This window comes from Ambystoma mexicanum, chromosome 12, assembly GCF_040938575.1.
Source record: "Ambystoma mexicanum isolate Mex_15411 chromosome 12, UKY_AmexF1_1, whole genome shotgun sequence".
Lineage (NCBI taxonomy): Eukaryota > Metazoa > Chordata > Amphibia > Caudata > Ambystomatidae > Ambystoma > Ambystoma mexicanum.
The window spans coordinates 83,020,926-83,043,468 of NC_090936.1; the positions used below are offsets into that span (position 1 = coordinate 83,020,926).

Consider the following 22,543-nt stretch of genomic DNA (forward strand, 5'->3'; position numbering starts at 1 on the left):
GCTCAGCACGCAAAGATCGGAATACCTCATACCTCAGTAAAAAATGTCTTTCAGTTTTTCTGATTTTTAGAATAAATTCAACGCAAAGTCAGCGTAGGCTTCGGGCTTCAAGCCCTGTAAGGATTGTGACAGTAAAATGTCACTGATCCGCACATGCTTGTGGTGTCTCAGCATTGATCACAACACTTCCGACTGCAGCTGTCAGTCCATGAAACAACGGCCTTAAAGGGGAGGCGCTCCAAACTAATACTCAGACAATCTTTATTCAAGTCTCCCAAGTACCACGCCTTCAAATTCATCCTGCTGTGGAGCAGGAGGTCGAGTCGTCCCGGCGACTTTCGGAGAAAATAAAATCACGTAAGCACAAGAGGTCTTACACCAGAAATTATTCCTGCCATTCATCTTTTTCCTTTTCGAAGAAAAAGAAGAGAATGGGGCCCTCCACAATGCCTCCCGAGGAGAGCGCACTCGCTCTTGCAAGAAATAAGCTGGATCCTCCACTCCCGCGTCAGTACCCTCAATCTGCACGAGAGGATGAGGTACATGGACTGGACAATCTGGAGGACATCATGGAGGTGTTGCTTTCGGTGAGAAGACCAGCAACAAAGACTTTTTATCGCTGCCGATGGAAGAAGTTTTGCAGCTGGTGTAGAGCTAGAGTGTTAGACTCTTTAACATGCAACATTACCACATTGCTTTCCTTTTTGTTGCACCTCGCAAAAAAAGGGTTTCCACGTGACGACAGCCAAAGGGTACTTAACAGCACTTTCTATCTTTTTTTTCAAATATATTTTATCAGGAAATTTACACACGAAGAACAGACTTGAATAACGCTTTCACATCATTTGTGAGATTCACTTTGTTGGTTCCCCCCCGCCAACAATATTTTATTCTCCCCCGCCTCCTTCCAATCCCCTGCCCACTCCCCCTACCACCCCCAGCCTCTCTTCATTCTCACACAGCCCCAGGTTGGCCATATCGGTTGTTTCATTGGAGCCTTCTTTCCAAGCTCCTAAAATCATTTGTCCCACCGGTTGGCTAGAGTCTATTGTCCATATGCACTTGTGGATTCTGTGTCATCCCTCTAGGGTCTAGGTTGGAGTATGCTAGCATTGTTCATTCCCCATTCCCCTTGTCCCTGGTCTGGGTCACCTCTCTCAGCATCTTCTCTCATTAGGCGTATCGTAGCATTCTATTTATTCTTTCCCCATGAGGCTTTCTGTGATTTCTGGGTCCCCAGACCCAGCAGCAAATTGTGGCCTCTTAGGATCGTACTTCTCGAGGAAGACTGCCCATTCCATTTCCTTTGATGGAGTTTGGCCGTGTGTTTGTCTAGTTAGTTGCTCCATTCTGTATATGTCCAAGGCTTTCGAACCCATGGTCTTTCGCTTGGAAGTTGATCTCTTTTCCATCTCCATGCCAAGCAGGCCCTGGCTGCTAGCAGCAGGTAGTGAGGCATGTGTGGAAGTTTCACCCAGGCGCCTGTCTACCCCGTCTAAGGCCTTTATACATTCCAAGAATTTCCTTCCAATATTTCTTTACCTTCCCGCACGCCAACCACATGTTCCAGTAGTCCACTGTTTGCCCACATTTCCTCCAGCAGTAGGGATCCACTCCTGGGTACATTTTTTATAATCTTACTGGATCCCACTGCCATCTATACAAAGGTTTGAGCCCATGCAACTTATACTGACGGGCCACTGAGGTACGATGCATGTTCACACATAACCTTCTCCACTGGTCCACTTCCATTTCCATTCCCATATCTTTTTCCCATCTCTGCATAAATGTTCCGATTTCTCCACCCTGTGCTTCCAGTAGGCCTGATACAGTGTGGATACTAAACCCCTTATTCCCCTCTCTGTGTTCAGTATTCTTTCAATTCCCGTCAATTCCCTTTGCAAGTCCACCTTATATTCATCTGACATTAGCACCCCTTTAAACTGCAGGTATTTGAATATGGAGATTTTACTGATGCCCAGATTCTCTTCAAGCTCCCCCACTTCTAAAAATTCATTTTTCTTGAGGACTTGCCCTATTCTCTTCAGCCCTGCCTCAAACCAGTCTTGGAACCTCTCATTGTCTGGGATGCGCTCTCTTAGCAGAGGGCGGGGGGGGGCAAATGTGACCCAGGAACTTAAGTTTCTTAACCCTTCTCGGAGCTGCTTTCTGTAGTGCCCAGAGCGACTCCCCAAGCGTAACTGGTCTAAATAAGTAGTTCCCAATGCCCACCCATTATTTCTGCTTGTCTTCCCTCAGGTGGGGGACCAGGGCCCTGGATTGGGCTGCTCTATAATAGGTATGCATGTCAGGTAAGCCCACTCCACCCTTTTCCTTAGGCTGCACCAGTATTCTGTAAGCTATTCTTTTTCTTCCCTTGCCACATAAATCTCACTATACTTCTTTTTGCCTCTGTAAAATGCAGGTCTAGTAACTCTATTGGTAGTGCCTGGTATAGATATAGTAGCCTGGGGAGTAGCATCATCTTAATTGCATTCAGTCTTCCTAACTAGGAGATGGTGAGCTTGGGCCACTTTTCAAGCTCTCCAGAAAGTCTGTGCAGTAGTGGGGGGGAAGTTCCGCTCATATAATTTATCCAGCTCTGTGGGTATTTTCAACCTGAGGTACTTAATGCTGTCATTTTCCACCGGTATCCCCGTCCTTCCCATTCTTCTCTTTGTTCCCTGGTTACCCCTTTAAGGGGAAGGAGTACTGACTTGTTTCGGTTCACTTTGAAACCTGATACCCTGCCGTACTCTTCGAGTATCTGAAGCACCCTCAGGACTGATGTCATTATCTACATGCAACAGAACAGAATATCCATATACATGCTTATTTTGTGGCTCTCTTCCCCCACACCTCTTATCTGGTTATCTTTATGTATCTTCTCCCCCAGGGGCTCCATCATCAAGGCAAAAAGAAGGGGCAACATGGGACATGCCTGTTTAGTACCTCTGCTAAAACCAAACTCCCTTGACTTTTTTGCATTTATGACCACCCTCGCCGTGGGTCCCAAGTAGATCGCCCTGAGTCGTTGAGACGCCCTCGGTCACGCAGAAGGCCACCTTGGGGCGAAGACATTTGCCTCCCTCCAACAATTCATTTTCATACCTTCCCTTTCCACCTGGTTTTACGGTTATCTTTCCGGCCGTCATGCATTCTTCTCTCTAGGATTATTCTCCCTCGGCTGCTCCGGTGTGGACGGTGTCTTATGGGGTGACAGTCCATTCAGTCTCATGTATTTTCTGCCTGTTTGTCTTCTCCTCCTCACCAGGCCTGTCACAGATCTTGGTTTCTCACTGCTTGTAGTCGGCCCTCGGGGCTCCTCGGCTCAACTTCCATGTCTGCAGTGAGGTGACAATGGGGCCTGCTCCGGCTCCTCTGCCGAAGTTATGCAGTAGTCTACCGCCTCTACTTCAAATTGTAGTGAGAATGGGTATCTCCATCTATACCCAATGCCCTTTTCTTGTAGCCACTTAGTGAGGTGCCTGTAGTCTCTGCGCCTGGAGAGCGTGAGGTTGGATAAGTCTTGATAGATTATGACCTTAGAGTCTTCAAAGTCTAATTTCCTTTGTTGATTCGCTCTGTTCAGCACTTCAGTTTTGTCCTTGTAACTCAGGAATTTGCCACTATGGGGCAGGGGCCGCTGCCGTACGGTCTACCTCCTCTATGCGCTCTTTAGAGTTGACCGGTTTCCCCCTTCTGCTACAAAAGATGGTGCACTAGGGCCTGTACTCTCTCCTCTACTTGCCCCAGAGTCTCTCTTGCAGTCTCCTTCAAGTCCAGTATCCTTATGTTATTCCATCTCTCTCCATTTTCTAAATCATCAGTTTTCAGAATCACTGCCTCTTCTCGAAACTCCATCTCTGTTAATCTGGCATCAAGCCTCATTTCTACCATGTCCGCATTGAGCTCGTTATGTTCTAGGCCCTCTACCTTACTGTCTACTGTTGTCATCCTGCTAGTGAGGTCGGTCAGCGAGGCCTGTATGTCTTCTCTGAGGGTCTTGATTTCGGCCAGGATATGTCCAGAGTCCTCCTTTGTCGAGAAGAGGGACATGTCCACCTCCGTCATCCTTTTCACCTCAAGGGCCTTCCTCCCTGACCTTCCTTCCTTCCCGGGTTGTGGCGTCGCTCCGTCCATCTTTTTCTTGCTGCCAATCCAGGGGTCTCCTTATTTCTCTTTTGATTACTTTCTCTTCTTCCTTCCTTATATCTAAGTCTTTTCCTCTTCCTCCTGTTCATCCTTTACGTCTTATTTCTCCTGTAGGTGATGGTACCCAAGGGGGTTGTTTCAGATGGCTTCCAATTGGGCTGTGGGCTCTTTTCTATTTACTTTTCAGGAGTCTGCTCCTCTCTGTGCCTCCTTTCCACTTTTCTGGGCACCTCTGGCCCCTCACCACTCAGCCACCGGACCAACGGGAGAGGGAGGGGGAGTATGTTATCAATTATACGTCCTCCGGCAACCTTTTACTATCCCCCTGGAAGCTCCGGCCCACCGCCGACTCTCTCCTTTATCACCTCCTTTCCCCCACCTTGTCACTGACTGCCCCTAATTCCCCAGGGACTACTATGTCCTCAGCCAGGGCCTCTTGTGTTAGCCTAGGCTTTTATTGATGGAACTGATTCATGTGCCTTATATGCTGTGTTCTGGCTGATTGCAGCAGTGTCCCTGGGGGTGTTTTCGCTCAGTTGCTAGTTGCTGTGTCGCCCTTCTCTCAGCAGCCGTGCCCAGTGCTCCAACGGAGGTCTAGGCCCCTTGGGCCGGGTCTTCTCCATACCTTCACAATGCTTTTTTGTTATTTTTTTCCTGCTCTCTTGCTCTCCCAACTTAATCCCCCACTTTCAAGCTGCATCAGAGATGTTGCGGAGGCGCCGGCCGCACTGTTTGCTATCTTTGTTATGGCACAGAAGGTGGGGGGGCCAGCTCCGCTGGTGTTTCTCAGCGGGGTCTCAACCTCCGCCCCTTCGGCCCTTCTACATCGCTCACGGCTTCTCCCTCACCTTTTCCTCTCTGTGCCTAGCCTGGAGGACTCCCCACACCCGCTGGGCTTCCTCCAACCTCTGCTGCAGTGCAGCCTCTCCTCCTCTCCTGGGTTGCCGTCGCAGCTCCGGCTCCTCTTCTCCTCGGGCTGCAGATCAGCGCAGTTTTTCACCTTGTTGCTTCTCACTGTGCCATTCCCAGCTGAGCCTCTTCTGAGGCACCTTTGTTTTGTCTTGCGGGACACACACTGAAGTCTCCTCGCTCTTCCTCTGGGGTTCCCAGCCTCTCGTTTCACCGATGCTGTTCTTTCAAAGCGCCCAGTGCGGAATACGGCACTCCCACACCTTTGTTTGCCTCGGGACACAGGCCGTCTCTCTTCTCCTTCAGTCAGTGGACCTCACCTTGGCTGTCTGCCCCGTTCACCCCCAGCGTTTCACTATCCTCATCACGCTTGCAGTTATCGGTACTCCGTATGTCGTCCCTCGCTTTTACACCTCTTCTCAGTTATATTTAAAAGGTGGAAATGCTCAATCTCATCTCTTTTTGATGAAGGGAGCGGAAACTGTATGCTTATGCGGCCATCTTGCCCCGCACCCCTAGTGGTCTCCGCACTTTCTTTATTTAATAGGACACCTGACCAAGATTTGTATTTTCCAATGTCTTTGGTCGTTCAGTTCCTAAAATGACTGACTAGCACATTTACTCCCACACCTTTCGTGGTACCGGTATGAGACCTGAACTTGGTGCTGATTTTTCTGATAGACATACCCTTCCAGCCCATGCTTTCCTGCCCGCTAAGGCTTTTGTCTTTGAAGACAACCTTTCTGACCGCTATCAGGTCAGAGCGCAGGGTGAGCGAGCTGCCAAGCACTGCCGTCAAAACCACCTTTTACTGTTTTTCTCAGAGATAAGGTGACACTTAGAGCCTGTCCGTCCTTCCTCCGCAAATTGGTGAAGAACTTCCATCTAAGTCATGCTGTAAATCTCCTATTTTTTTACCCTCCTCCTTGTCCTTCTGAGTAGGAGGAGGGACTTCACAGACTGTGTCCTAAAAAGGCTCTGAGCTTTAATATTTCCAGAACTAGAAGCTTTGGGGTTGACAACCAGCATTTAGTGGGATATGCTGGACATCAGATGAGAAAAGCCATTTCAAAGCAAACCATCTTTAGATGGATTATATTGGCTTTATCAGAATGTTACAGCGTTGCAGGCAAATCTATTCCAGAGGGACTGAGGGCCCATTCATCTAGAGTGATGGCAGCCTCTTCAGCCTTACAAAGGGGAGCCCCCCTTCAGACATTTGTAAAACAGCAATGTGGTCTTCAATTCACATGTTTACTAAGCATTATTTCCGTTATGGAAGTTGCCTTGTAAGGGTATCAGGATGGGGAGTGGTTCTCTTTCCCTACTCCTCAAAGGGACTAGTACTGTTATGGGAATCCATCTAAGATGAATCAGCGAGAGGACACTATCCATTAGAAGAGCAAATTACTTACCTTTGGTAAAAATTAAAAAGCTATTGGCTTTCCAAAGGCTCTCCATCTGTGCCATAGGCCTAGCATAGCCCGCTAGTCATATGGTGCCGCAGAGGAGTGCGATACTCATAATTCCTTAGGCGACTGAGCAAATGGGAAAAAATGAGAAACTGAGGTCATAGAGCGTGGTTCCGCCTATTTATATCGATGTCACGTCCGGACCCGATGCCGAGGACTGTCAAGGGCTCTCGACGCTGATTCTGCACGGCGTCCCCTGGTGGTCAAAACATTTTCTAAAGTTGTGCCGCTACTGCAGAATAGAACTGAGATGAGGAATCCATGGGAAAAATAGCCATCAGAAAGAACATTACCAAAAGTAAGTAATTTGGTCACCTTCCTCCCCTCATTACTATCTGAATTCCCTGTCGGGGTGTAATGTTCGCTTTGGCTGAGCCTTCCTCCAGAGTTTTCAGGACTAGGTTGTGTCCTCTTGCTCTCCTCCCTCATATCTATTTACTGCTATCAGAGTCTATAATTGATGAGGAATCCATGAGAGGAAGGAATCCATTAGAAGAACAAATGACTTACCTCTCAGTAATGTTCTTTCTAATGGATGTTCATCCCATGGATTCCTCATCGTCCTCCAAACATGAACCTCTTGGCGGAGTGTATGTACACCTCATTTGTCTTTCTGACCCACGGTGTCTGAGTGCTAAGTATAAAAGGTGGAACTGAGGTTATGTGGCACGTTGGGTCCATATATACGTACCCTAACGCCATGTCCGGTGAAGGGTGCGTAGAGGCGTGGCAAAAATGTTTATGAAGGCAGCTGTCATTGAAGATAGACTTCATAGATGAGGAATCAGTAAGAGAAACAACCATCAAAAATAACATTACCAAGAGGCAATAATTTGTTTTTCAGTCTCCCTTACTAGAGTTTCGTAGTAGTACTGGCAGCAGCATGCCAAGGGCATGACATACACGTCCTTGTCACTTTAGCCATTAAGGGACCAGATGTTTGAGTGTCTAACTTAATTCATGACAATCATGTCCAGTGTTATATGTGCAAATTTGGATTAAGTCCTCTCCCGTTTCAATTTTATTCATCGCATTTAAACCTTAATCTGAAGGAATTCCAGTAAAAATGCTCCTAGAGGTAGGGGAAGGAAAGGGGTAAGAGCCATACCTGTGAGTAGAAGGCATGTTCCTTTATTCCTGAATGTTAAAATAACATTTATCCTGTTAACGTTTATCATGGTATTAAATTGTATACTTTGGGGTTATAGCCCTTTGTACTGTCCAATGAGAACCTTTCCCCTTTTCTTATATCACGAACAGGGTTGAAGTTCTCTCTAAATACATTTCTGTGTGTTTCTTAAGATTGTGATGTTTCTCAATAATTATTATTTTATTACAGAGCCAAGATTAGTGCCTATATTCCTCGAGGAGGATTACCATCATAAGGAGCTTGTGGGACTGGTATGTTCTTATAATATAACAAACTATATGACACAGTAAAATGTAAACCTTTGTCAAAGATATTCACAATCCAATCTGATTTAATCTTCAGAGATTTACTATCATTAAATGATTTCTTGTTTGTAATAACTTTTATGATTATTGTTTGCGTTGTTTTAATAGATGCATCCTCCCAAGGTTACCTCATCTTGGATATATACAGCAGCATCAGCTGAATCACGTGAACATTTCCTCCGGTAGAGGACACAGTGTGGCTCCAGTGTCACAATAACTTGATGTACCTGTTCATTCGACTCCAGATCTGATGTCAGGTAGTCAATATATACCTCACACCCTGGTCCGTGACCTCGGTTCCTTTTTTCTGTGCACTCAACACTGTGTGTGGAACATAGTGTCTTGCTTTACTGTAAGGAAACATCTTGAAATCTTTTCAACATGCCAGTTCCTAAAAAGCCTCTGCGTTCAATCTATGTGCCCACTGTAATTCCAAAATGTTTGTCACTGACCCTCACACCATTTGTTTGTGGTGTTTCGGAACTGAGCACAATGTTGGTGACTGCGAGTCATGCCAAGCAATAACCCTGAATGCTTTGAGAGAGCAGGTAGCCAAATTGGCTGTAGGCTGAGCCTTGTCAAATTTGCTGGGAGGTACTCCATCCAAAGGTTTAGCTTCAAATGGTAGGAGTTTCGAAGCCAGTAAAAGGTGTTTGGACAATGACCAGTACTCTGGTAGGGAGCTGAGGAAAAGAAGCAAAAAACATAGGAAATGCTCACACTTAAGAAGCGATTGTCGGCATTCGGCATCCTTCTCTTCTCAGCAAAGGAAAAGACATCACACCAGAAAGGACAGCTTGATTTGAGCTTTCACCCAAGGGGGAGAACTTCAGAATCGCTGCCAATTCCTCATAGGCAGAACAATGTGAGCACTTCAGACTCAAGATTAACAGTTTTACTTACTGACCGGTCCCACCGAGCCTCAGAGCGTGGCTCAGGCTTCGAGCGCAGTGGCCCCTTAAGCCTCATCAACGCCATTGGTCAGGGTTGTGTACTCTTCTTCAGCTCTGTGTGTCGAAACTGCGGTGCTAGCAGAACCAGGGGTCATCATTGACCCTAGCTCTGGCACGGTGGAGAAAGACTTGAGGTATGTGCTGGAGTCGACAAAGGCTATTCCTACAGTTAATGCAGTCAATTTTAGAAGACGGGGACCTTATCCCCTATTGGATGGAGCTGTTGCGGAGCCATCAAGAATATTTTCCGAAGGAACTCTTCTCTGAAAACGTTCTAATCCCGACTTTCCGGCAGACCTGATCTCATTTATATGATCTGAGCCCTATAGTCAACGTAATTTCACTTTCGGTCAGACAGTGGCTAATTTGGTGGACAAATTGTGAGAGTCCCTTGGGTGGTGCACCCTAGCGAGATAAGTCAAGCAGAAGGACCTTACAGGCATACCGTATAAAAGTCACATTGGGTTCACCTTGTCTCCGGTCTGTCAGTGCCTCTTGTGTTCTGGCCAGGTTTATTTCTTTGGCCTGTGGACAGTCATGGCCGAGGCATTGGAGCACATCCCTGAAGGATAGGCAAAGGGGTTTTCGCCAATTCGTCTCATATGCCCAAAGCGGTAGAGGCCACGCACCATCCAGGCAAGCAAGGGCAGCGTCATCCCTACAGCGGTATGGGCAGCGGTGCACCTGGAGGAGGCGCTTCCACCTCTACTTTGCCCTCCGCAGTTCCCTGCATGAAAACTCTCTTAAGTGGACTTTCACCATCTGTTCCCTGTGGGAGGCAGAATGTCCCTGTTTGACAAGGAATGGAAAACTACCACTTTGGACGTCAGGGCTTTACAGGTCATGCAGCAGGGAAACTGCTTCCCTTTTGCCCTCCAGACTGCCCCCATGCCACCAATTCTTGCCTCTGAAACCTCTCCTACTGGAGGAGATCCGTTGGCTTCTGGCAAAAGGGGCCATAGAGCTGGCACCCTACTCGGAACGAGGCAGGGTTTGGTACTCAACCTACTTTCTGGTGGCGAAAAAAGACTAAGGTCTGAGGCCCATCCTGGATCTGCAGCTTATGAACTTGTCCTTGCACAAGGACAAGTCCAAGATGGTCACTCTGGCCCAGATCCTGCAGGCCCTGGACTTGAATGACTGGCTAGTCTCTCTGGATCTCCAGGATTCTTATTTCCATGTGGCTTTCTACAAGAAGCACAGGAGGTACCTGAGATTCAACCTGGGGATCTGTCCTTTTCAGTTCATAGTCCTCCATTTTGGTCTTTCTACGGCACCAATGTTTTTCCCCAAGCTGCTAGCTATAGTGAGGACTCACCTCAAGAGGGAAGGCATTCATGTCTTTCAATACCTGGATGACTGGGTCGTCTGAGTCCGCTCATCAGTTCTAGCATCGGAACACCTGTCCTGGACGTTCAGCCTACTGCACCGATTGGGCTTCTCTCTGAACTTCAAGACGTCCCTGTCCCTCTGATTTATCTGCGCAGTCTTGGACACTCGCCTGGGTTGGGTGACCCTTCCAAGGGCAGAATGGCGAACATCTACAAGATGCTCCAGGTTTTTCAACCACTGATGACAGTTACAGCCGCATCTTTTCTGTGCTTGGTGGGTCTTATGGTCTCCTGTATCTTTGTAATTTGTAAAGAATAGACCAAGATCATCTCTATAAGAAAGGAATGACATAATCTACGTGAGTGAGTGGTACTCACTTATCAGTAACAATGTATCCTTCTTATGTAGAGGAGGATCCCCGGGTATTAGTATCACCAGTGGATGTGGGCAGACGCTTTGTTTCCTTGTGCTTTATTAGTCTGGTATAAAGCGAATTTTCCGGAGAAAGTGAATGTCGGCAGTGAACGTTAATGCATCAGCATGTAGACATGGACTGGTGCCAACCTCGATGTTCGAGTATACCTTTAGGCTATCATAAGTAGTAAGATAACCGCGAGTTGTAGTTAGTCAAGTAGGGTGTATTAGCCCTTTAGAACGCTATACCAAGTCAATACAGTTATTAAAGTATTAAGGTTCATGTGTTCGAGCAAGTGTCTTTAAAGAAAAGTCCAGCACCCAATTGTGTTAGTGTAGTTTTAGCTGGTAAAGGGCTTACCTATTTGTAGGTAGGTAGTATCTAGCGGTCTGTCAGTTATGCAAAAGTGCGTAACGGGCTGAGGAGGTCCAATAGTGACTTCAACTCGCGTAACTGTCTGTAAGTGAACAAACATGGAAGTGCGTGAAGGTATCTCTTGGTAGGCGGCATTCTATTGGTGACTATTTAGTCATATCTGAGTTGTTTAACACATAGCGGATTTATTCACATACCTCGAGTGTTGGAGTATTGGCGTCAGTTGGATGTGCTCGTTAATGGAAAAACACTTGCATTCAATGCCTTGGCTCGCTCCGGCAGCAACTCGTTCAAGGGCGAGTAACTTGGAGCTTTGTGTATATCTGTTACTATAGTGATCGTACTCACGTACGTCTGTACTCCGGATGTCGCTCGGCGTGATATGTGTGTCTAACAGCCATGTTGGAACGGGTTGGAGCTAGCTCTCTATTAATGTATATAACGTTCCTGTTAATTAATTTATATGGAACTAGGAGCATAAAATCACACTATTTATGTGACTAGGTCGCTAGGGTGATCCAAGTAGGATCTGCAAATGATCATTTTTGTGGTGTTCGAGGGTTAATAAGTCAAACTGGTTAGACAAGATTATTCATGTGTAATGCCTAGGGGATATATTGAAAAATGTCATATACCCTACAGGGGGGGTTATACTATTGTTATTTCATTAGAACATAGCTCTAGGCAGGGCCGACAATTGTGAATAGTATATAAATTAGAACTCTGTTAACATTTGCATTTGGTTCTCATAGTATTGTGGCACTTTACTCACATAAAAAATGGCACATCATCAAAGTGTCTATTGCATCTATTCAGTATGCTAGAATGAGTTAGTTTCATCATAGTCTAACATTTCAGTCTGTTATAGTTCTTCTTATGGTTGGTACTAATCATCCATATGTATTTAGGAACTGTCACGGGTGGCACTCTGTTAAGAGAGACACAGGACACCCAGGAAGGGTTTTGGGTGGTTATGCCGAAGTAAGGTGGACAGATAAATACACACACAGCTGAAAGTAATGAGAACGAAGAGTAGGCAAGTGTAGCAAGGAATAAGGTACAACAGAATGGATTCCCTCTAGGGGTGTATGCAGATATAGGAAAAGAGTATTCCACGGACCTTAGGAAAAACTCTAGCCTTCTGCACAGTTTGCTATAACAGAGGCCCACGCTGTTTGCTCATGCCTTGGAACAACAGCTATTGGTGTCTGTAACGTAGAAACGAGACAAAGGAAGGGGCAGAGGTTGCCTGACGGAAACCAACAGACAAGCTCTGTACAAAAGGGTCTACAAACAGTACAAGAGAAGATACTAACAGACAAATCCAGGAAAAAGGAAGTCGATAGCAAACTAGCAGAAGGAAATGAAGGGAAAGTCGTGTAACAGGATTGGATAGCAGAGGACAGTAGGGAACAAGGTTGAGAGCTCAGAGGAGCAGGAAAGCAATGAGCAAGCCCACAGGAGCAGGACTGTAAGGTAGGGAGCCCAGAGGGAGCGGGCTTAGGGCAGCGGAATAAAGCAGGCTGCACGGCACGGAGCCCAGAAGGGCCGGGCAGCAAGGAGTGAGCCCTGGGGGGCAGGGCCGCTGACCGTAGAAGGCTGTAGAGGACTGTAGAGGGCTGCTACGCTGAAAACCCAGCGGACAAAGGCTGTAGGTAGCAAGCAGCGGAGCGTGATCGGCTGCAAGGTAGAAAGCCCCGAGTACAAGGGTTGTTGGCAGCGGAGAGAAGCAGACTGCGCGGCAAGGAGCCAGAAGGACCGGCAGCAAGGAGTAAGTCCAGAGGAGCAGGGCCACTGACTGTAGAAGGCTGCAGAGGACTGTAAGCTGCAAGGTAGGGAGCCCAGAGGACAAGGGCTGTAGGCAGCCGGAGTGAGGCAGGCTGCAGAGCAAGGAACCCAGAGGACAAGGGCTGTAGGCAGCCGGAGTGAGGCAGGCTGCAGAGCAGGGAGCCCAGAGGACAAGGGCTGTAGGCAGCCGGAGTGAGGCAGGCTGCAGAGCAAGAGCCTGGAAGACCAGGGCGGAAGGTAGCAGCTGAGCGTGATCGGCTGCAAGGCAGAAACCCGGAAGGGCAAAGGCGGAGGCTGGAAAGCAGCAGAGCGTGATCGGCTGCAAAGCAGAGAGCCCGGCAGGGCAAGGGCGGAGGCTGGAAAGCAGCAGAGCGTGATCAGCTGCAATGTAGAGAGCCCGGCAGGGCACTGGATCCGAAGCCGGAGAAAGGAGGAACCGCATACAAAGATCGGTAGCTCGAAGCAAAAAGGTGCCGGAAGGACTCTTAATGCAAGAGACTGAGCTCCTGCAGGCAGCAGCTTTTATCCCGCCCTGCCCAGCACAGAGGCAGGCTAATTGGTTTCACCTGGCTAAGCACACCTGCAGACAATCGGCCACCTCCCTCTCTGTTCCTGAGTTGGTGGAAGCAGAGCAGATCCCCAGGGCTTCTGGGGATTGCAGTTCCGAAGATGACGAACAGGAATGGCCAGGAATAGATGGTTATAGCCAGGTGCATTGTGGTAAGTGTAGTTTGTTGGGAAAAATAGAAAAGCACCAAAGTCTCGCAAATGGGAAATAAGGTCCATATTGATCGCAAATGTATGCGGCCATGGCGCAGGCATGACAGGAACATTAAAATACCCAAAGACTTTCATTATTAACACTCTGTTTAGAGGTGTTAGGCAACTTCTGAATATAGCGCTCTCCTTACTGTCGTACATTGGGATAGGGAAACTCTCAGTAACTAGTACATGTTCTGGTTTTCATAGATATTTTCTCAAGGTCTTGTAGCGTATAATTGCCTGACTAGCTTTCTAACAAGCACAAAAGAAAGTACCTGTCCATTTATATCGGCTTTAGACGTTGTTAGGCAGAAACCTGTGCAGTTCCCTTAGGGACCATTGCAAACGATTTAGGACTACAGGTGGTTGGCAGTAAACCCAATTGGTAGCAGTCTGTACCACCCAGATTTAGCTGGTAGCTGTGGCTGAGCAGTCAGACTTCTCTCAAGATAAGTTAGGCAGTATATAGAGTATACACAATAGGTACAGAGATACAGTAGCACAAGCAAACACTGACCAGAGCTTTGGTGTAAAAGTATATAATTATTTATTTAAAGACAAACTTGTAAATTACACTAGCACAAAAAGAGGTAAGTGAATTCAACAAACAGTCACTATTATATATATACCACCCTGATTACTTATTAGACAAGTCTTAATGAGAAACACCACTTATTTTCAGACAGAGGTGAGCGCTTGACATAAGATGGCACTCTAATAAGTTATATAAAAAGGGAGGAAAAAGGCAGAGTTATGAAAGCACACAATTTTAATACTTTTCAAAGAACCACAGTGAGGCAGGTTTAGGCAAAGTCTACTGGAGAGCAAGGAAGTTCAAATGCCAGGCCCACTCTTAGAGAGAGCAAGCGAAATGTGTCCAGGATCACACAGTGGGGTTATGCCCAAAGAGTCATTGTAGATAGTTCGCAAAAGATTGAGATCAAGTCAGGAAAAGTTATTTAACAGGCCCCAGGCTAACCCAGGTAAGAAAGTCGAGGATTTTCTGTCACCCCGAACGATCTGTCGCAAGGGAAGCCAGGCGGGACACAGTACCTGAAAATGGGAAGAACGCTCCAGCGAGGGTAGTTGTTCCTGGCAGCGGGTGCAAGTCTGTGTTTCCTCCAGAGGAAGAGGAGGCCTCGACGTGGAGGAAAGATGAAGGTCGTTGCACTGCCAGGGAAGAAACCAGCCGCGGAGTTTCCCGGTTACAAGGTACTACCCTTTTCTTCGCGGTAGTGGTAAACCATGGTATTCCGGTTGTTGGGGTGCTTGGCACAGGCAAGGCAGCCACAAGATGGTCCAGGAAGGCGAAAAGACGGCAAACTGGTTATCCCCACCAGTCAAAGGAAGAAGACTCTCCGGGTTGGAGATCTCCTCTGTCGTCGGGAAAAGTGGTGAGACGGTTCAGCAGGGCTCCACCGGTGGTGTCGTCGTTGCAGGTCGGCTCGGCTTCTCCCTCCTCAGATTCTTTAGGTCCTGTGGCGACTTCTGAAGTTCCAGTCCCCAAAGCCCTGCTTTTATGCAGAAAACCCCCATTCATTCAGTCTAGCTGTCACTCAAACATGCTAAGTGGTGAGCCGGGCGGCTCATCACTTGGGCCAACCACACAAGAGTGCGACTTGAGTTACCGAGGCAACTCAGTCCAGGGTGCCTAAACCCCCTCCCACACCACCTGTGGTACCCAGACACAGTGGCACCACTTTTGGAGGCTTCTGTCGAGAAGCCCGCCAAAAAGTGGAACAAAGGGCGCGACTTGGGTTGGAGTTACAGAAGCGAACACAAACGCCATTTTGGAACCAAGTTTCGGCAAAAAATACCAACCGGTGAATTTATATTAATTTAATAAACCGGCGGTATATTCGAGGCTATTTTAAAAAGTGGTAGCCTCGAACAATGGGAAAATCCCATAGGAATATATTTGCGGTCGAATATAAAAAGTAGTATCCACTGCCACCAGCCAAAACTCGGTCGGGGGGGACTGGACAGTGCCCCCTTCGAACAACAGACCCCTGGGCAATCGAATTGCCCCGACCAGTATGTCCACAATATGATGGTTTGTACTGGTTCTGTTCACAATTTGAGACTAGTAAAGCCAATGGTGACTTTACATGCCCTGGGAGACAGTAGTCAGTCCCAGGGTATGGAGTCTATGTTTTGACACCCCTGGGTTACGGCACGGAGGGTGCTGTGTAACCCACATATCAAAACACATGAAGCCCTATGGAATAAAAGACCCCATAGCCCTTAAAACACATTCAAATTCAAAGGAACACCTCAAATCATGTCTAAGAGTGGGAGTAAAAGAGTCTCAGCAGGAGAAAAAAATAAACCCCAAAAATCCAGCAAAGCTGCTGGGGGACTCACTAGGTTTGGGAAATCAGCCTTTCCAGATAATTCTCCCTAACAGACGTGAAGATTAGAACGGCTGGCTAATGTTCAGATTTTGATTATTAAAGAACAGAGGGGTGGTTATTGGCAGATTTTATGCCATTCTACAGCATCATTCATACCTTTAGTATTGCTCTGTATTCTATAATTCTTGTTCTTTCTTAGGAGTCTATTTTCTAATGTATGTGGATTACCCCCTTTGAGTGTCAATAGTACCGTCCAAGTAAAATCTTCATATTCATGCTTTGCTTGGGTGAAGTGTTTAACCATTGGGGCATTCTTGGTTTTGTTTTTAAGACAAGTTTGGTGTTCCATGATCCGTATCTTAACTTTACGATTAGTTTTGCCCACATACATTAGGCCACATTTGCATCTTATTAGGTACACTACATAGTCGGTATTACAGTTTAAGTTTTTCTGTGTCCATGGTTTGGGCAGTCCTATATCAATCTCTTTGCTTTTGGAGTTTGCAGACTCTGCAGGCTCCACAAGGATAATGGCCGCTTACGGGGGGCAAGCTCCAGAGGGTAGTTAGGTTTGTGGTGTTCTGAATTTGTGGTTTTAGTCTGCTTCCACTTATTCTGTTTGCAATTGTGGTTCTTCTTCTATAAGCAAACATTGGTATAGGTAGAGATGTTTTGGAAGTCTCAACTATTTTCCATTGTTTAGTAATCACGTTTTTGATTTTAAGACTAAGATCTGTATTTGTATACGATTCTTTCATCTTTGGGTTTCGTGGGTTTCTCTTCTAGATGGGTGTCTCTGTTATTATTGAACGCATGCTTGGCCGATCTCTTAATCAGTTTTTTAGGGTACCTCCTTTGTTTTCGCTTCTTACTCAGCATTGCTGCTTCGATTTCATAGGTACTGTTGTTTGAACTGTTCCTTTTCAAACGTAAAAATTGGCCAAACCTTAGATGTTTAATGTGATGGCTAGTATATTGGAGCAATGAGTTCTTCTCAGTCGGTTTATGATAGGGTTTTAATTTTAGAGTCCCGTTTGTATGAAAGATGGTCAGGTCGAGGAAGTCGATGGTTTCTCTTCCAATGGTCATCGTAAATTGAAGGTGGGGGTTCAAATTATTCAGCCATGCCAAAAAGTTAGTAGCTTGTTCATTTGTCCCTTCCCACATTACCAGGATATCGTCTATATAGCGATTCCATTTTTGGATGTTTAATGTAAATGGATTAGTGCTGTTATATATATTGATCTTTTCGAAGGTTTCTATGTATAGGTTGGCAACGCTTGGGGCCATAGTGGCCCCCATTGCTGTGCTTTCAACTTGTTGGTAGTGCGATCCATTAAACTCAAAATAGTTTCTTTTTAGGGCAGTTCCACACACCATAATATGAAAGAGATGGGTACTGGATTGTGGTCTAGTCTGTTGTGCAGGATTTCTTCCACCGTCTAGAGTTGCTTGTTGCAGAATATTAGTATAAAGTGACACTATATCAAGGCCCAGTAGGAGAGAGGTCTCAGGATTGAAGTTAAGATTTTCATAGATTTTGATCACGTCCCTGGTGTCTTTCAGATATGAAGTCATCTTTTGGACATAACCTTTCAGATAGTGATCTGCAAAAGTGGAGAGGGGTTCCAAAACCGAGTTAATCCCTGCCACTATCGGTCTTTCGGGTGGTTTAATCAGGGTCTTTTGCACCTTAGGAAGTGTATAAAATATAGGGGTGGTAGGTTTGGTGTTAATAAGGAAGTCAGGCTCTTGTCTGGAAATCCATTCCCTATATTTAGTGGGATCCTCTCTGAGTTTTTTTTATAGTAGTGACTGTTGCTCAGTTGATTTTTGCACTCTGTGATATAATCGGTCCTATCAAGCATCACAATGCCTCTGCCTTTATCTGCCCTTTTAATGATAATGGCGGAATTGTTGGCTAGTGAATTTAGTGCTCCTTGTTCTGCTTTTGTCAGATTTTGAAAAGGCCTTTGATGATTAATTTCTAGAAGGGCAACTTCGGCCATGACTCTTTTCTCAAAAATGAGGGATTTAGTGAGGACTCGCCTCAGGAGGGAAGGCATTCATGTCTTTCAATATTTGGATGACTGGGACGTCCGAGCCCGCTCATCAGTTCTAGCATCGGAACACCTGTACTGGACGTTCAGCTTATTGCGCCGATTGGGCTTCTCTCTGAACTTCAAGACGTCCCTGTCCCTCCGATTTATCTGCGCAGTCTTGGACACTCGCCTGGGTTGGGTCCCTTCCAAGGGTAGAATGACGAACATCTACAAGATGCTCCAGGTTTTTCAACCACTGATGACAGTTACAGCCGCATCTTTTCTGTGCTTGGTGGGTCTTATGGCCTCCTGTATCTTGGTGGTACCAGAGGCCTGCCTGCTCCTGAGGTCGCTACAATGGCTTCTAAGCTCACAGTGGTCACAGTTTCAGGGACAGACATCAGACCTTCTACTGGTATCAGAGAGAGTGCACAGAGACCTGCAATGGTGGTCTGTGAAGGACCCGGTCACACACCCAGCTAGACAGTCGCAATTATACCTCATCCAAGGTTAACGAGCTAATCATAATAATGTTCAAATAACGTTGATTTCAATTGTATAACTGTTGGTTCCAGAAAACTTGGATCAATTAATCAATATTGCTTAAATATATGAATTGCAATACCACTATCACCAAAACTACCTCTCAACAATGGACAGGCCTCCACCAAATCGATTTCTCCTTAAACCTAGATAAACAGATTGCCAAAGACAAAGGTACGGCACCGCCCCTCCCTACTAGATCAAAAAAAATATCACACCCAACAATCTCCTGCCACTCCTCCTTCCCACTATCAATGCTCTCCCAAATATTTCAGATCCCGATCTCCTTGTGGAGACCTACAATAATAATATGACCAAGGCCCTGGACACCACTGCACCCCTTAAGCTACGTAAGAGTAAACAACAGGCACACCTCAATGCCTGGTTTACTCCTCACCTTAAAGAATGAAGACTACAAAAATGGAAATTAGAATCTTTATGGCGACACTCCCCTTCTGACGAAAATAAATTGCAAGTAAAACACTTTGCTAACAACTACAAAAAAGAAATCTTGCGCACCAAAAAAGGTCTCTTCAATGAAAGAATCTCCAACGCCAGTTCCAATACCAAAGAACTGTTTGCAATCCTTAGGGAATTGGAATCCCTATACCTACCCCTGACAACATACCTAAAGACAAACAATGGTGCACCAGCATCCAGAATGCCCTAGCCAATAAAATAACAACACTTCAAATTAAAATTGCCAAATAAAAGCCTCCTTGCCCCCTACCAAGACACTACCTAATAGCCCTACTAAAGGCATGCCAGGCCCAGTTCCATTCAAATTCGCCAAAGTATCCACCCAGGAAACTGAAAAAATTATTGCATCCCTGAAGCCTTCTAACTGCAAGGGTGACAACGGCCCTGCCCAACTAATTAAGGATGCTGCAAGGGACATAGCCCCTTTTACTAATCAATGCTTCCTTTTGTACCAACACCGTCCCAAGTAACTGAAGAGTCATGGGTTTTACCTCTCCTCAAGAAACAAACTCTAGACCCCTGTATCCCCACCAATTTCAGGCCTATTACCACGGTACCCTTCCTTCTCAAGATAAGAGATAGAGTAGCCTATCTACAAATCCAGTATTATCTTGAATCTAACCAGCCCCTGGGTTCCCGCCAATCTGGATTTAGACCACAACATAGCACAGAGACGGCCTTAATTGATCTCAAAACAAATTGACGAGCTCAACGACAAAAGAAACCCTGCCATGCTGTTCCTCTTTGACCTGTTGGCGGCCTTTGACCTGGTGGATCACGCAGTCTTGTGTGAACACCTAGCATCGGCTGCCCACTTCTCAAGCGAAGCTATAGCCTGGGTCTCATCATTTCTGGACACTAGAACAATGAGAGTTTTCTCCACATCGGCATCAGCAGACCCTATCAAAACAGCATGCAGTGTTCCCGAAGGTTCTTGCGTCTCACCAACTATTTATAACATATTTACCAAGCCCTTATTTGACAAATTGGACAGACTGGGTGTCACCCACACTAATTACGCAGACGACACCCAGATCATCATTCCCCTTTCGGGCAACTTTGTCTCTGATACGGCCTTGGTAAATTAAATATATCTCCTCCTTCAGGCATGGATGGCAACCCATGGCCTTTGCCTGAATGACGACAAAACAAAGATCCTGCTCCTCGGTCCGCTCCCAACCTAAAAAAAGGTTAACTCCAACTACTCTGCATTTAACATTGATGACAACATAATTACAGTAGCCAAAGAAGTGAAAATGCTAGACTTTTACCTTGATTCCACCTTGACACTGAAGAAACCGGTAAATTCTCTAGCATCATCCATCGCCTATACTTGCAAACTTATTAGGGCATGCCAAGCTTTCCTAACACAAGCCAGTTGCATTATCCTCGCCAATGTCCTAATAATCTCTAAACTAGACTATTGCAATACCTTGTACTTGGGAGCTAACAAATACTTAACCAACAAAATTCAGATATTGCAAAACAACACCCTTAGAACGGCCCTAAACTTACCCACTAGAGAACATCTATCTAATATGAGAAGAGAACACCATTGGCTAAAAATCAGCGATAGGATTTCACTTAAAACAGCCTCGCTAACTTTTAAGTGCCTTAATAATGCAGCTCCCCCTGACCTTGCAGAGAGAATAGTCAGAAGAACATCGACCCGCCCCACCAGAGCTGCCAACTCCCACTGCCTACAGGTACCTAGATTTAGGCTAACAAAAACAGGCAGAAGTAGCTTCCCGGTTAAGGCGGCCCAGTATTGGAACACACTCCCACTTGACCTCAGAACAGATCAATCCTATTCCAGCTTTAGATGCAATATTCTCAAATGTATACCTTCCAACGAACTCCATGACTAACCGATACACCTCACACTAGTTAGCCTCTGAACCCCTACTGGCTTTTTGCCTGCTACCTTACCTTTTATCCTCACTTGCTTGTATCCAGCCCTATGTATGTATATATGTATACTCCTTACCAGATTTGTCGAATGTTTAATGTTTGCATGTTTCCCTCCTTACTATGTAACTAAGCTTGAAGTATCCTTGTACTCTGTTGCGCCCAGTTACCTAAGACTCTGGTGCGCCCTACAAATCAATAAACAAACAAACATCTCATATCTCATTTCTATATGTAGTTCAAGAAATGGAAGAATGCAAGCCAGTGTGGTTAAATTGTTGTGACTGAGAGTTGTATTGCCAATGCATTTCGGGGACCACCGTCTCCTTCATCAGGGCTGTACTCTATAATTTTCCATCAATGATTGCATTTTCATAACCACACATTTTTGAAAATAACCAAACAGAACCAAACAGAAAAGATTTAGCACACACATACATGTGCACTAAAGGCAAATCCACAATTGTAATAGCATTGCAAATATACATACCATGTAATTGTTTGAGGATGCAGTGAATATAAAAAAGAAAAGAAAAGGAAAGAAAAGAAAATGGTTGTTGGATTCCAGTTTTTCATAAATTGTTAGTGTCTGAGCTCAATGGTAAACATGTGTCAATACCTTATAATGGCGGCCCACAACAGGCGGAATCCTATGAACTATAATAAGTTTAAAATCATGTCCTGAAAAAATGTGAAATGCAATAATTCACTGTTAGGCAAGACAGTTTCAGAATCTGCGCATAACTGTGTAGAAAATCTACAATTGACTTACTTTCTCTCTAGTGCGTGTCTGCACTTGCGCTCTTTGAGTAATTGAACAAGCTCAACTGCATTCCTTGTTATTAGGGATGTGCTGTGGAAATAAACCTGATATAAACATTTGCCAATGCCTAGGTCATTCAAGATGACAATGCTCATATTGCCACAAGCTATTCAGGAGCTGCTTGCTTACCGTGTACCGTGCTGTAAAGCCGTATCACAGTTAGAATCACACATGCAGCATTCTATCAGCTGTTTAAGAGCTGTTACCTTGGTTACCGCTGAGGCGTCTGAGTCCGACCCGCCCAGGGCGTGCCTTCAATGCAGCCGCCTCGCGTCTGGATCCTGCAGCAGCACAGATACGTGCTGTTGACCATACCTTAAAACTCTGTAAGGGAAGACTATTTTCCTTATTTATAATTGCATAAAAATGAAATGAAACCAATCTAGCTGCGTTCAGTCAGACATTCACTAGCTGTTACCCTGGTTACTGCTGAGGCGTCATTGCCAGACCCACCCGTGGGCGTGCTAATAACCATGCATACGATCCAAGTTCACAAAACTGTATCCACATTCAATGTTTGTGTAAAAATACAACTAGCATATAATGCCGTTAACTACGTGATCAAAATAATGGAGCACTCGATCACATGTTGTGCTCGCCATTCAATATTAAATACTGAAGCTAGAAAAGTCAGTTGGAGGGTGTGTCTAGGTGGGGGCCTATTGTGCTACTGTAACGTACCATGCAAATAACTGCATAATGATATGAGAACACTGCAAAACAAGAACAATACATTACCAAAGCGGCATGCTTCTTGAATACAATACTAAGTGAATA

The 22,543-nt window shown here is 45.7% G+C and overlaps 1 protein-coding gene across 2 annotated transcripts in view; it reads left to right on the plus strand.

The window, feature by feature from the left end:
• Positions 1 to 22,543, plus strand: part of GSAP (gamma-secretase activating protein) — a 2,819,616-nt gene that overhangs the window by 1,859,256 nt on the left and 937,817 nt on the right. For both annotated transcript variants that reach the window (XM_069628052.1, XM_069628053.1), the window contains exon 23: positions 7,876 to 7,937. In XM_069628052.1, coding sequence (XP_069484153.1) covers positions 7,876 to 7,937 — 62 coding nt within the window. The remainder of the gene's footprint in view (positions 1 to 7,875; positions 7,938 to 22,543) is intronic.